The sequence below is a fragment of the Perca flavescens genome, chromosome 6 (genome assembly GCF_004354835.1).
Source record: "Perca flavescens isolate YP-PL-M2 chromosome 6, PFLA_1.0, whole genome shotgun sequence".
NCBI classification, from domain to species: Eukaryota; Metazoa; Chordata; class Actinopteri; order Perciformes; family Percidae; genus Perca; species Perca flavescens.
This window is the reverse complement of record NC_041336.1, coordinates 20,212,404-20,228,292: the sequence shown is the minus strand read 5'-3', so window position 1 is coordinate 20,228,292 and position 15,889 is coordinate 20,212,404. Positions and strand designations below refer to the sequence as shown.

Here is a 15,889-nt window from a genome sequence, read left to right as displayed (position 1 = left end):
AAAAAATAGTACTCAAAAAAGTGACATATGCTTTGGCCTGTAGTAATAAAAAGAGGTTGGCAGATATCCAAATACAGAAATTAAAGTGCAACAAATAAGTTAACGGTATCACTTCATTGTTATCAAATCAAATATAAATATACAACAAATAAAAAAGGACAAGCAAAAAGCTAAAATAAATAAGTAAATAAATAGGATTTTTACCTCAGTAGTGGAGAGAATATGGTCACTTGGTGCAGCAGAACATTATTATTATCATTATTATTACTATTATTATTACTATTATTCCCCCAAAAAACAAAATCAGAAGGAATAACTTTCACTGCGTTTCAGTGCAGGGAGGAACCCTGTAGCTATAGTCTTACTAATGTCTTTGTCGTCATCATCATCATCATCATCATCATCTTCACCATTATCATCATCAGTGTTTCAAAATATATGATGCCATACTGTATCTAGATGCCAGAAGGAAGCCGTGTTAGTATTATTGTCTCCATCCAGAACAGACGGAGGAAGAGGCGGTGAAGAGTTTTTGAGGAAGTGCATGCGTAGATCAGTTAAATCCTTAAGTGGGCAAATCTCAAGGAGAAAAATTGTGCTATCTTCATCGTCATGAATAGGCTCCAATGGAAAGCAAGGTGGGGGGAAAGTGTGAGAGGGGGAGGAGGGAAAGCAAGGTCATATTCTGACCAAAAATAGATTGTTTGTGTCTGCAGTTCAGTCTGTAGGGATAATGGTAATTTATGTCTGCAGTTTTGTCTATTGTTTTATCTATGCAGGGGGTCATTCATCTAGGGGGCCGAGAGGAGAGAAGGGGCCTTTGAAACAGGCAGACTCGTAGTGCTTGTTCAGGTAACTCTTGAGCGCGAAGGTCTTGTTGCAGCGTTTACACTTGAAGTGCTTGAAGGCCGAGTGGGTCTGCATGTGAGCGCGCAGGTTCGAGCGGTCTGCGAAGGCCTTCCCGCAGTGGGCGCATCCGAATGGCTTCTCACCTGTGTGAGACCGCATGTGGCCCTGTAAAAGCCAGGGTCGACTGAACGCTTTCCCACACACATCACACTTGTGCTTGAGGTCGTGAGTGAGCAGGTGCATGGCCATGGCGGGCATGGACACATACACCTTACCGCAGGTTGGACATTTCTTTGCCAGCTTACTGTCCAGCGAGCGGTGGGTCTGTTTGTGCCGGCTCAGGTTGGAAGACGTGGCGTAGGTTTTTCCGCACTCATTGCAGGTGTGCCTCTGGATGGTCCTGGGACTGCTGATAGCTTTCCTCCTCGAGCGGCCGTCGGTGATGAAGAAGGCATCGACTGTGTAACCCTCACTCACAGCAGCATCACCGTTGATGTAACCGTCAGTGATTTCTGAGCCAGGACTGTCAGGAGACTCAGAGTCAGGGGCCCCGTAGTCACTGTGGATACCATCATAGAGGGGGTCAGGGGAGGGCACCTTGATCCCACCATCACTCTCACCATCATACACAACAGGGCTGATGTAGTCACTGATGTAACCGGCTGGCATGGAAAAAAGAAAACAGTGTTAGGTTATAGAACACTGAGTTTGAAGTTAATTTATAAATGGGTTTACACTGAAGCCTGGCATGGGAATCAAAGATATACAGATTCAGACTAAAGCATGTGTCCCTGATGTAGCCATGACATAACTTGATAGGTAGTTAATATGCTTATCTTAGGAGGCACAGTGGGGCACAGGCACAAAACGATCCCCCACCACATCAGAGACTCACGGACTAGTATGTGATATGACAGGCATTCTCTACTGCACATGTCCGTCTTATCAGGGACACGACTGGGGAAAGTTTGGATTAACGCTATTAAACTGCTGTAGCTAGCTGGACAGGAAGAACAGAGTACAATGAAACGTATCCTTCTTCACAGAGACAATATGCATAGATTCGGTGTATTGACCAGCATTACCCAGTCTGAATTGGTGGAACTTAGTACTTGCTATTGGTGATGTACTGTACAACTCGCCTTATACAGATGCATGGTGTTTTTTTTTTGCTTCTGCATCCCACTTACGTGCATTTATTATAACACAAAGCATAGAGACGATGGGTTGACATGAATATTCCAAACAACTTGTTCATTCAACCAGTAACTTGTTTCGAACATGTTACTGTGTGTTTTATGTAGAAACACCATTAAGCTGTTCACTAAGTGCTATGGATGGACACAAATGATAACATCACAGGCAGCACAGTTCTGTATGTGTTGACAAACCAGATGCATTTTTCCTTTAAACTGGAAGAGCAGAAAAGGAAAGAAGGCAACACAGTCGGTTAAACATAAGGTTCCTGTAAGATCTGATCCTAGTTCAGCAATTGTACATGTAGTTCCAGGACATCTAAACCACAAAATGATCAGTGGTTATATACAGTTTTTTTGTATCATGCGGTTTTTAAGAGGCACCGAGTGTTATGGTCCTCCTCTTACTCTAAATGTACTGATAAAAACTTGAATAAGCAAAATACACAATACTGTGTAGTAATGTAGTAATATTGCAGCAACTATGGCCCAGTTCCATTCCCTGCATTTACCCTGCACAATCAGTAAAGCAGCAGCACAAAACATCTCTCTCTCCTGCACACCTGTGGCCAGTAGTGGAGTGGGAAAAAAGCCTGCAGTAATAGTCCAGAGATAATTCAGCAATATACTTCCCTTACAGTTCTCAAAGGTTGCAGCTTAAACACTTCCTCTGAGAAAGATAAATGCACACAGGCTGACCCTGAATTTAAGAAAGCTGATTTAGGCTGTGAAAATGAGCATCAGCACCACGGACAGCTCCAGTGCATTCAATGGCACAGTGACAGCAAGGCTGCTGTACAGGCTCAGTCAGTGCAGGCAACATTTTTCTACAGATCAGGGGGTTGAAGAGTTGCATGACAAGCCTTTCGGCAAAGTACAGTTACTGAGACTCATTCTAAAACAGTATAGATATATATGAGCAGGTTGGATGATGCTAAATCTAATTGTGTATCTGGAAAAATGCAATTTCTTTCACGTTTGATGTATGTTTTTCAGGGGCTTTATAAATTTGTAAAAATTAAATCAAAATAATGTCTAAATATAGAAATGCATATTTGCATTTATGTTTTGTAGTACATACATACATACATACTAACTAGCATACTTACCCACATTATAAAATACTTTTAGATTTGGTTCCCTGGCAGTCTTGGTTTTTGAGTGTGAATCTACAAGTGTGGCGTTACACATGTGTTGTTGCCTGCTCATTTACTGTTTGTTTTATTTACACAGGGACATTGATTATACAGCAGTATAATGTATGATGAAAGTTGTGATCAATTGGACACAAGAAAAGGCAGACAGATGTGGTCGTCATCATCAAAATATGCATTCTTCGGGAAAACAAAATAGTATTTTACTTTTTTTCTCCTTATTGTTATTATTAATCCAGTCTCTTGGAGTTTTTTTTTTTTTTTTTACCAAGATGCAGATGCAACACGCTCTATCTGACACCACATATCTGCCTGCATACGATAACAGCTAGGCCTACTACATATCTGCCACAGCTTCCCATCTGAATACACAGTCCCATCCCACACAACGCACGGAACACGGGTGGGATATAAATTATTCCAAAAGCCAGTTCGTTCAACCAGAGAGTTATTCCTAACGTTGTGGGTAGAGCCTATTCTGTACTGTATGTAGAAGCTGCATTAAGCTGTTACTATCAGGTGTTAGTGATGGAAACAAAAGGTGGCTGGGACAGGCAGCGTTGCACGGGGCTGCTGAGGTGGCAGATCGCGTGTTAAGCCAAGCAGGGCTTGTTAACCTCGACATTATAAATACTCCACTGACAGCTCTTTGCTTTACAAGCAGTGAAATGCAGGCAAGACTGCACAAGGAGTACACATGTTGATGTGCAACAACATGTCAATGACATTGAGGTGGAAGCAATGCAGTGGCTGCATTTACATGGCAAAGGCATCTCTGGTTTTTGATGTAAAATGTGACGCACACAGTTACAGGGTGTGGAGAAGTTCACAGCTTCAGAAGCAAAAAGGCAGCACTAAACAATGAATCACACTGTCTTCAGGATACCTGCAATTGGGCCCTGCTTTGTTATACCTAAAGAAAATAAGATATTGTATACCAAGACAGTCCAAAAGTAATGAATGATCTGACTTTCATTCAGAATCTGTTATCGTTAACTTATATTCAACAGTTCATCTGTGACTATAAAGTGAGAGAAGAGTCATGAATGTAAACTCTGTTGTTGTGGTATCCTGACAATGTAGGCTTGTGGCACTAACGTAGGCATATCATCATGCAAAAATCTGCAGACACTGCAAAAACTGTCATACCTTGACATGGAGCACAAACAATAAACTTATGTGGGCTATGAGCCTGTGATGGGGATACTTTTATATGCAAGCAAAAAAACACTGGTGGTAATGTTTCTGGGCACAGCATTGTTACATAAAGGAGAACTAAACAAATGCTTTTTGTGCTGCACCTCAAGGTGGTTGGTGGATAATATTGTACAGTTGTAAACTGTTATCCATTTTTTGTCAGTTTATTTTCTATATAAAACATCTACACCTGACCTACAGGATACAAGGAAGCAGGTTTCATGCCACATCAAAAGCATGTCCAGACAAGTACAACACTTTGACTTTGACTGAGCTTTGCCTTTGTTAATTCCCCAAAACCAAGTGAAAGTGGACCAGATATTAATAACCACTGTCCCGTCTTTATCTCTTTTAACCTTACTTAGCCTGCCTGGGGGGGGGTAAATCCCAGCTGACTATGAGCCAAAATCGATGAAACATGGGGCGCGCTGGAATGAGTTGATTTCTCAAGTGACCTTTCCTCTCCAGTGGCAACTCCATTCTTACAACCGACCAAATGCTTAAAATCAAGCTTCAGTACTCCCGGTACAAGTGTTTGTGTGGTCTGGTAACATTGAGCATTGAGATCGGCAGTTCTTATTCACAGTTTAACCCTGTCAATCTCATCTGATCATTCTTTGAAGTCATGTAGAATCATTTATTTTGCAGCGGACTACTTAGTGCTAGGCTTTGAAGCTTTTATTACCCATCAGAACGGTAATAACTATGTGATAGCTCTGGGCTGTCTGCCACTGGTCTGTAATCAATGATTATAGGCTACTTATCTGCCTGGAGTACACCCACATCACCCTACAGGTAGCAACAAGACTGTAGTGTTGTTTCAAATGGAAAGGCTACGGTAATATTACAGAATATTATAATAACAGGTGTAATACTACATGCAAAACTGAAATCGACTACGCTCATTATAAATATTGATAACTATTGACACACCATAAGTCCCTGTGTGATTTATACAGTTTATCTGTTGTTGATAGTTACAGTTCTGCAGAGATCAATTTTAAAGTACAGTCACAGGGAATCCCTCCAGGACACAACAGGTTAATCCGCCTCTTAGGCATAGCTAAAGTCTTATTTTTGGAAACAGCATTGTTAGGCTCCCTCTCCCTGTCTGTCATCCTCCTCCTCTGTCAGACCGAGTTGTTTTTGAGACACCTGTTAGTGCTCGCTGTGTAGGCAGCCTGACCTACCTTTGTCATGGAGCCGCAGGCTGAGGTCTGTCCTGTGCCGGTAGACGTTCTCCAAATCCGCTCCGGTGGAGAAATCATCTAGTTTCACCTTTTTCACCAGGAACGACCTTGGCATGGTGGTGCGACACCGACACACACACTCTCACAAACACAACGACACACACTCACAAACACAGCCGTTTGCCGACGGCCTGGCCAGCGTGCTGATTCGCCCGTTACACACCAACAAGACAGGCGAACCGGAGGAAGATTGTCTTCAGATTTTGGAGGAAGCGCGAGCTGTGAGTTGATCCGGTAAAATAGTTGGACGTTCAACCAACGCGTAGTTAGTCTTTCTTTTCTGTTTCTGTCTTTCTGGCTGTCCTCTGTCTCTCTGCTTTAGTCGTCGCGCAGAGAGGGTGAGAAATGCAACTTCAGCACCGGACAGCTCCCACCGGGGGTGCCACGCGCACTCTGTGCTCGCGGACAGGGGGCAGAGGCTCGTGAGCAGTCCAAAAATAAATAAAAAATAAAAATAACAGTCGGTGGAAGGCACCCTGTAGCGCGTGCAGCAGTCCCGGGCTCCTTTAAAGAAGAGGAAGACGAGATGGGGGAGAAAGAAGAGGAGGTGGAAGGGATGCGAAGAAAATAGGAAAGGGGAGAAAAAGAGGACGATTTTGGAAGCTTTCAAAAAATGTCGGGCACCTTGCTCTTCCCTCTCCCTCCCGCAGAAATAGTCATTAATTTCCGTAAATGACAACTACTCAGGTCGGTAAAAAATCACAATAAGATTCCCTGCGGCCAAATGGATCAACAGCTTCCCTCTTTCTGTATCCCTCTCTCTTCTCTCTCTCTCTCTCTCTTCCCCTCGGTCTCTCTCTTTCTGTAACGTCCGCGAGGTGTTCCCGTGAGTGTGCCGTCTTGCGATCAGCTGTTGGCATTTATACGGCGCAGTGTGTGTGTGTGTGTGTGTGTGTGTGTGTGTGTGTGTGTGTGTGTGTGTGTGTGTGTGTGTGTGTGTGTGAGAAAGAGAAGGAGAGAGAGAGAGAGACAGAGAGATGGATAGACACACGGGTAGAGGGAGTGCTTAATTTAATCCATCCCACATCCCCGGGGAGTGGCGACTGGCCCGGATGATTTATTGAAGCTGTTATCACCCCCCTCTTTCTCTTTCTTTCTCTGTCTTTCATTCTTTTTCTCCCTCCTTCCCCTCTCTCTTCATTTTTGTGTGTGTGTGTGTGTGTGTGTGTGTGTGTGTGTGTGTGTGTGTGTGTGTGTGTGTGTGTGTGTGTGTGTGTGTGTGTTACTTTCTCTGTGTGTAAGGTGAGGCGCCATGTTTCAGGGAGATAAGAATGGAAATTGTTATGTTTTTTTTTTTAAGCACTCGTTGATTTGATTCAGCTATCGCAGCGTTCAACGCGAATTTTAAATACAGTATTGTCCCATTGTGCATGATTTTCCATCCAAAAACTTCTCTTTTTTGGTTTTTCTCTTCTTTTATCACCTACTAATCATATTCTATTTTGCTGTTTTTCTCGATGGCATTGATTATATGGGGGGATATTAACTAGCATGTTGAGAGCCTCGAAATTATCATTAATGGGGCCCCGAAGCCAAATGGGTTTAGACCAAATGGATTGTTTTACAGTGACTGCCGGATTAATATGGGAGCAGAGTAATATCTGCTCCAGGGTCACACTGAGTTCACTAGCGAGGTCTAGGATTGTGTCTGCTCTGTCGACAGAACAAAGATAATTTTGAGAAATGAATAAAAAATATCAATAATATCATTTTAATATAAAATTGTAAAAGAAGAGACAGATGTGCTTCTGATATGTCTGTGATAATTCAGAGGGCATAACAACAAGTTTGATTAAAGCATTCTGGTGATTTCATTTGAAAAGTCATGGACCATCTTAAACCTTGTTGTCAAGTTTGTGATTTATGTAAACTACAGCCTGGGACCTTAAAAATGAATACTGGCAGGTTTGAAGCGGTTCCTATTCTCACTTTATCAGTTTGAGACCCAGAACAGCAGTGTATAAATATATTTTAATTAGTCCCAGGGAGTGAAAGTACACATTACTGAACGGTGATTAAAACATATTGCTGTATTTTAATGAGTCAGGTATACTGGCACACTGACTCAGGTCTTTGGGCTGTTAGAAAGTTGCTGAACATCTGTTAAAGGTTAAGGGAAGCTCAGTGGATAACTCAGATCTACAGAGATAAACCACAGATCAGGTATGCACAGTGAGAGGAGAGTTTGTCGCCACTCGTCCTGTCAGAGTTTTGGAGATAATAGGGTTTGTTGTTGCAGAAACTTGGACTTACTGAGTTGTCAAGTTGATACTTGAGACTTTAACTTGCACATTGTGCACTGACTTATGTGGAAAATTAGACAATATGGGGAAACTACGTAAATGAAATACATAGATTATGAATTCAACTGTGAACTACATTGTAAATGACGTCAAAGTCATTAGTTATTAATTATGTTAATAAATAAATAAATAACCTAATTTTCAAAAGAAATACTTTAATATTCCATGATACAAATATTTAAGTTTACTGTATTTTGTATCTACCCATTCATGTATTGCTGTGTAAGGTGTGTACTAATAACGGAAGATTGGTTTCTCTTCGGTCTTTCTTTCTATTTGTCGTTTTATTCAAAAATTGTCAGTGTGTGCTTGAGTCTGCTTGTGTGTCAACAGGCGGGAGAAAAATATTCATGAATTAAATATTAAGTATTTAGAATATTTAGAAAGTCGTTTTGCAACAGGAAAGGTAGTTTCTATGCCAGTCACCTTGTTAGTTTTTGGTCACGTCGTTCTTGAATGAGACTTTTACCTGTTGAATAAATGAACTTGTAATCTGTCAGTCAAACAGATGGAGAAGGACAGTGGAGATGTTGCGTTAGACGTGTTGCGGAAGTTTTCTTGCGTAGTTGACAATGATGATGAGCTGGGTAGTGGTGATGAAGACTGAACTGACTGAGGCATCTGGGTCATTTGAGCTTGATGCATGAATATCTAGGGGCCAGATATATTTCCATTCTGTGCATATTTAGTATTGATTACAGGCTTGTACAATGTGTGTGTTCAATGTGTCTGATGATGACTCATGACTGTGAAAGTAGTGTGTGTGCATCTGTGTGTGTGTGTGTTTGAGAGAGAGAGAGAGAGAGAGAGAGAGAGAGAGAGAGAGAGAGAGAGAGAGGAGAGAGAGTGGGCTGTGATTCCAGTCCATCTGTTGTCCTTAATCAGGGGAAGAGCAGATGAGTTCCATCACCTGGAGACTGGCTCAGGGAGGTCCAATTAAACACACGCGCTCATGCACACACCCACAACTGGCTTAACACAAATAAAATATACAACCACCTCTACAACAACTGTCAGTCGACTGAAATAACCTACAACATTAACATATTTCATCATCATTACAGGTCATGTGAACACACACACAACCTAACAGCTAGGCACATATGGACAAAAACAAACATGCACACTTGTACACACAGAACCAGCATACATACCAACGGGTCTCAGCACACACACTCAGGCTTGCACATACATAAATGTAGATGTGTATCTACTGAAAAGTGTTATATGTTCTGATTTTGACTAAACGCAATCATTGGCATCTGGCATTTTCAAACACAGTATATTCTTCCAGTAAAGACTGAGCACCAAATTGACAGTGAGTCACTCAATGTGTCTCTATCAGACTGAGGATGTGAGAGTAATTTCTAAAGATGGAATGGACAATATTTCACCGCAGCTCACATGAGTGCAAATTGCAGCCAAAATTGGAAAGCTCTGGGTGTTCTCTTGTTGGTGTCATCCTTACACTTCGCTAACAGCACCTCACTTTATTTTTGGGACACACAGGAGAGATTTTTTTATTTTTTCAGCAGGCCTTGTGAGCAACCCAAAAAGGATTGTACATACTTTGAGCTTTAATTGCTTTATGTCAACTGCAACTATAGTAGTTTTTATACAAATAATACATAAGTATTTTCCAGGTTTTTATTGAAATTCATGCAGTTCAATGTCTTATTGTACTTTGAAATGAAAGAATAGAACAAATGAACAATTTAAGTTAAAAAATAAATCATGGAATCAATTTATAAACCAAAATGTATTCTAAATTTTTGACTCATCAAAGTAGCCCCCTTTGGCAGATATAACAGCTGAACACACTCGTGGCATTCTTTCTACAATGGAAATCAAATATTCTTCAGAAAGTTCTTCCCAACTCTGTTGCAGAAGTTCCCATAAATGTGTGGCACTTGTAGGTTGCTTTGCTTTCACTTTTCTGTCCAGTTCATCCCAAACCAGCTCAATGGGGTTTAAGTCTGGTGACTGTGCTGGCCACTCCATGTTTTTAAGCTTACCATCTTGTTCTTTTTTGCTAAGGTAGTCCTGGCATATCTTGGACTTCTGTTTTGGGTCATTATCTTGCTGTAGGATGAACCCCTGACCAACTATGCGCTTACCAGAGGGTACTGCATGGCGCTGCACAATGCTGTGGTAGCCGTTTTGGTTCAGGATGCCTTTCACTCTGTACAAATCACCGACCCTGGATCCAGCAAAACAGCCTCAGACCATCACGCTTCCTCCTCCATGTTTGACAGTTGATGTCACACACTGAGGAACCATCCTTTCGCCTACTCGACGGCGTACAAAAATCCTGCGTGATGAACCGAAGATTTCAAATTTTGATTCATCAGTCCATAGCACCTTCTTCCAGTCTTCAGTAGTCCATTGACGATGTTTCTTGGCCCAGGCAAGCCTCTTTTTCTTATTCTGACATCTTAGCAATGGCTTTCTTGCTGCAACTCGACCTATCAAACCAGCAGCTCCAAGTCTTCTCTTTACAGTTGAAACTGAGACTTGCTTATTACGACCACTATTACGCTGTGCTTGAAGCTGTCGTCCTGTGAGCCGCCTATCACACAAGCTGTTGACTCTCAGAAACTTGTCTTCTGATTCTGTTGTGGCTTTGGGTCTGCCAGACCTCTTCCTGTCAGAGTTTCCCCCAGTTTCTAAGTGCCTTTTGATGGTGAAGAATACTGTACTCACTGATACCTTGACTTTCTTTGCAATTTCTCTGTAGGAAAGACCAACATTCTTAATTGTTATGATGGTCTGTCTCTCTTCCATTGTTAATTTTCTTTTTCCCACCATTTTTATAGCAACACACTACTTTCTGCAGTACAATACTGTTCAAATAATGCTCACGAGGGTATGGTACCACAGTGTGTTCCAACAATACTTTTATACAAACAGAGGGGTTGTAAGTAATCCAGACAAGTTGGAACACCTGTGGGAATTGGTAGCACCAACTTTCAAAGCTTGATCAACCTCCATTGCTGCAGAGCAGCTTTGATTGTTTACCCATTTCAATTCATTTTCAAAATGCCTTTTTGTAAAATTCTGAAATGTACATTATTTTTCAGTTTTGGGTAACCTTACTTTTTTTTTAACCTCAGGCAGTTCACCACTTACCTTTGTACAATTTCAAGCTATTCAATGGACTTGAACTGCTAAAATTTCAATAAAAAACTAGAAAAATTGGGGTGTTCTAAAACTTTTGACCATATATATATATATATATAAAATGTATATATAAAGGATTGAAGCAAAAGTCACTCCTACTTTATCCATCATCATCATCAAAGTGAGCTCTTAAAGCTACACTGTGCTGTATAACAAAGTTGACAGTGACTGTAGAGCTAAATGTCAGTGAAAGACCTAATTTACACCTCTTACTACAAAATGATTTTCAGTGGCTGAATTATGCGATAGGATAAATTTCTGCAAGATGTCATGTATTTATTATATAGACAATATGTAAGATACATTTGTGAAGTACAGTACTGTATAGTGCTCAAACAAAATGCAAACACAAAGAAAGTGAGGGGATATGGTATGGTTTATATTGTATATGAATAGGGATCCCTCCTCTGTTGCTCCTTATTTTCCCTATAGCCCTTTGTGTGTGTGTGTGTGTGTGTGTGTGTGTGTGTGTGTGTGTCAGACGCTGCTCTAAGGTTATCTGTGATAGATGTCCTGTTTGGTTTAATTGATGCTGTGCCACGTTGAAGGCGAACACGTGTTGTCAACACCAAACACAGAGCCGCTGCCCAGCTGGTCTGTGTACATGGGTGTGTAGGTGGATGGGGGTGTGTATAAGGTGCATGGTGCATGTGACAGGCAGGCAGCTGCTTTTTTTTTTTTTTTTTTAGGATCAATTTTTTATCCTTTTTTTATTTTGAACATATAACATACAGAACAAACAAACACAATCGAACAAGAACCAGAACCCTCTCACGCCCCCCACCCTTTGCGCAAAAGCAGCTGCTGCTTTAAACATAAACACACACAGACACACAGACACACACACGCACACACAAATATCTTATGGTTCACTAGAGTAAAACACAATGCTTTCAGACATATGACTCATTATCATCATCACCCCTGACCTTATACAACACACACACTGGTAGAGTCCGACTTCAATAACTCATTAACTGATCTCTGTAGTATTTAAGTTGTTCTCAGCATAGTGAAAACAATAGATGATGCAGAAACAATTTATATGTACAGTAATACAAATAAGTAAATTATTTTGAGTGTTGTAATTACTTTTGTTATTTCTATTGTTGATTCTGGACAATTCAAGGCAACATTAAAGGTTTGTTTCTGTCCACAAAAGGTCATAACAGTTGATGTTTTTACCTCTCCTTTTCTCGCTCGGGGGTGAGTTTACATTTGAGGAAATGCAGGTGGTCTTAGTGTTTGGCATTGAGATTTAAATTAAGAATATATTTCTGTCTCTTTCACTCTCTGTGTGTTTCTCTTTGCCTCTCACTTCGTCTTTTCTGAAGGTGAGCCTTGTTCTGTTCTGTCGCAGTAACGCTAAATATTGCTGAGCAGCTCTTCTCATCAGGCAGGCACACACACACACACACACACACACACACACACACACACACACACACACACACACACACACACACACACACACAAAGACACATGCACACGTACACACACACATGCACATTTGCAGACACATGCAGAAGTGCTGGGCTAGGGGAGAAATGTGGCCTGTTTCTTTGCAGTTTTTGATGACTCCCACTGTACTGGTGAAACAGAATGCAGCGTACATTAGCACAGGATAGAGTGTCCCAAAACAGAGGAGAGGAGAGGAGATGAGAGGAGAGGAGAGGAGAGGAGAGGAGAGGAGAGGAGAGGAGAGGAGAGGAGAGGAGAGGAGAGGAGAGGAGAGGAGATACAAAGTACAAACTGCAGTTTCTTCATTGACAGTTTAGAACAGAAAAAATTCAGATCTACTGTACATTAAACATCAGGAGCCATTGTTGACAAAACTATCTCCACACATGGTCCACTTACTCGCTGGAGCGGCAGCTTTCAACAGTATCTCAGTAACTGATGGAGATTTCGCAGTAGTACTTTCGCAGAGAATTATGATTGTCACTATTATTATTATTATTATTATTATTATCTTAGCCATGTGTTTTTATTTAAAGCGCCAACAAGAAAAAAAAATCAATTTCATCATACAAATTAATATGTACATACACCAAATGGTATAAATTGGAATTACTGTCATTGCTTGACCCAGAGTACACGCTGTATTACTAACTGTGAAACACACACACATTCTCAGTGTTTTGTCTTTACAGCCTGATCTAGAAAACCAACAAAATGCTTCATTAGTTAAATGAATCTGGAAGAAATAGAGGATTGATGTGCTCTTTAGGAAGTGATGAGCTCCAGTTAATAATTTACTGCATTTGTATAATGTTTATAATGGATCCATAACAGAAGATTTCACAGTCTGCAAAGTAGGATATAGATTTAATAGATTAATGCCCCTAGCATGTATTTCTGCTGTACGAACATTGCATATATTCACACAAACAAACAGCCCTTGTGCACATACAAACCGCAGGTCTGGTTGGAAAAACACTGAAGTAGCCTTTCTCTCTTTCTCTGTGTATTTCCCTAAACTCTCTGACCCACAATGGCATTGCTAGAGATATTTCTTTTCCCTCTCTATCTTGGGGTAATTGTGTGAATCAGGAGAGATTGCATTTACCCAGACAGCTGAGTGGTGAGCTGGCAGGGTAATAAATGGCCTGATAACCAGCCCTACTCTGATCCATCTCAACGCAGAAATAAGAACAAAAAAATCATTACCTGCTTCAGACAGGCCTATCCTGTGATGTCGCATGTGATAAAGAGAGACATATTTCGGAAACACAGAAAGGTGAAGGGGTGGGATGTAAGGAAGGAAGGAAAAATGAAAGGAGGGATGAGAGACAGAGATAAAGTGAGTGAAAGGGTTATGGAAACATTCCAGGTAAGATTTCTATTTGTTTTACAGATTGGGCCATTTATTCAGCGATTTTGGAGCATAGAACAGATAGATGATAGATGAAACACTGCACTAACAAGAGTGCATAACTTAATACAATTATTTTTGTTTTATGTCCATTCCGCAAGCATATCAAGCAAATCACATATTTGAAAGGAAATTTTACCACTAAACACACATAGTGTCTCAGTATTGTATGCAAATTACAACTTTGGCTTTGAAAGTGACATTACTTATTTAGCTTGCATTCATGTACGGTACAAAGGCAGTCACTGCAGCATCAGGTTGATGTTTATAAGTTTAGTTTGTTACAGGGCTGGATCACACGACTGCGAAGCACGAGTGTGTTTGTGCTGCAGCCAACAATCCATGTCAAATCAAGGCAGGTGTGTCATTTCCTCAGGAATAAAAATAGCTTTTAAAAAAACACATCTTGCACCAAAGCTGCTATAATCAATATTGATTTAAATAAAAAATAAATAATGAAATGACTTGTCAAAGTAATGAACCCTCAGAGAATTATCACCTGACTGCCGTTTGATTCCTCTGTATTAAGCATATCTAGTTAGCATCTTTCAGCTAATTGTTTAGTTTTTTTTGTTTTGGACCGGAACTTTACTCTTAGGATTCACTCACTTTGCTCTCATAGCATCATTTTCAGCTGCAACAGACAACTGTTTATAGTGAAAAGGCTCTAAAACTGTACATTACTTGCAGACAGACACAGTTAGAGCTGGTGAACGAAGTGGAGCATTATGCAGCTAAGGACCCAGATATTTCCACTCAGGAGAAGAAAAACTAAAAGAGAGTGTAAAATTTGACAGAACTTCAAATGAAAGCTACTGTTGCTCCATATCTGCTGGGTATGTAGAAGACGCATATTTGAGGATGTGCCCTAAAACAAAGTATGTTTATGTTCAAGTGACAAAGCCTTCTGGCAGCCATAGTAATTATGACAGCAGTATTATCAGACTAAGCTCATGAAATGAAAAAACTATAACTTCTGTGATCAGATGGACCACGACATGGTCACCCGGTAAGGTGGGCCACTGCCTACCGGTGTATGTGTATCCTGATGACATCGCTAGAGGCTATCATTTGACGGTACTACCAAGGGTATCACTGGTTGTTCCCTCATAGGTCACACAATCACTGTTCAATTCATACATTAATCTAAATTCTTGTTAAAGAGACTCAAGAAGGAATAATATGGTTGAAATCTATAAAGTTTACTAAATGACAAAACAGAGAGAACAAAGATATTTAAGAGAGATATAGAGGGAGGCTCATACAGTATCCAGGGCTTCCAATGCATAATACGTAATGATTATGGGTTTAGGGATTTGGGATTATTTTCATAGTTGATAAATCTGTTATTTTCTAAATTAATCGATTAGTTGTTTGGTCTATATGTCAGAAAAATTTGGAAAATATGGATCAGTGTTTCCCAAAAGTCCAGGATGACTTCCCTAAAATGTCTCGTTTTGTCCACAACTCAAAGATATTCAGTCACAGAGAGAAGACACTAGAACATATTCACATTTAACAAGCTGACATCAGAGAATTTTTTACTTTTGTCTTAAAAATGACTCAAACAGAATAATTGATTATCAAAATAGTTGTTGATTACAGTTTTTAACAATTGCTAATGTAGCAGGTGCAGATTGACGACAGAAGGATGAATCTGGTGCCACAAATTTTAATTTAAATATAACTCAGTTTCTGTAATTAACAGAAGAAAGACAATTTAAGTTGCACTGTACTTTCCACAAGCGTAATGGCTGCCGACATTAACAGACGCTTTTGCAAAACCTGTTACTTGTAACATGGGCTAATGGGAAAAGGTAGAGGTGACTTGTTGAGTCAGTGGCATGAATCTACGTGAACCAAATGTACCTCAAAAACATGAAGT

The 15,889-nt window shown here is 40.5% G+C and overlaps 1 protein-coding gene across 1 annotated transcript; it reads right to left on the bottom strand.

The window, feature by feature from the left end:
- Nucleotides 1-783: 783 nt before the first annotated feature.
- LOC114557347 (transcriptional repressor scratch 1) lies at nt 784-5,701 on the bottom strand. The gene is made up of 2 exons (XM_028580777.1): nt 5,587-5,701; nt 784-1,511 (listed from the first exon to the last, which is right to left on the bottom strand). The coding sequence occupies exons 1-2, from the start codon at nt 5,699-5,701 to the stop codon at nt 784-786; spliced, it is 843 nt and encodes a 280-aa protein (XP_028436578.1).
- Between the last annotated feature and the right edge of the window lie 10,188 nt (nt 5,702-15,889).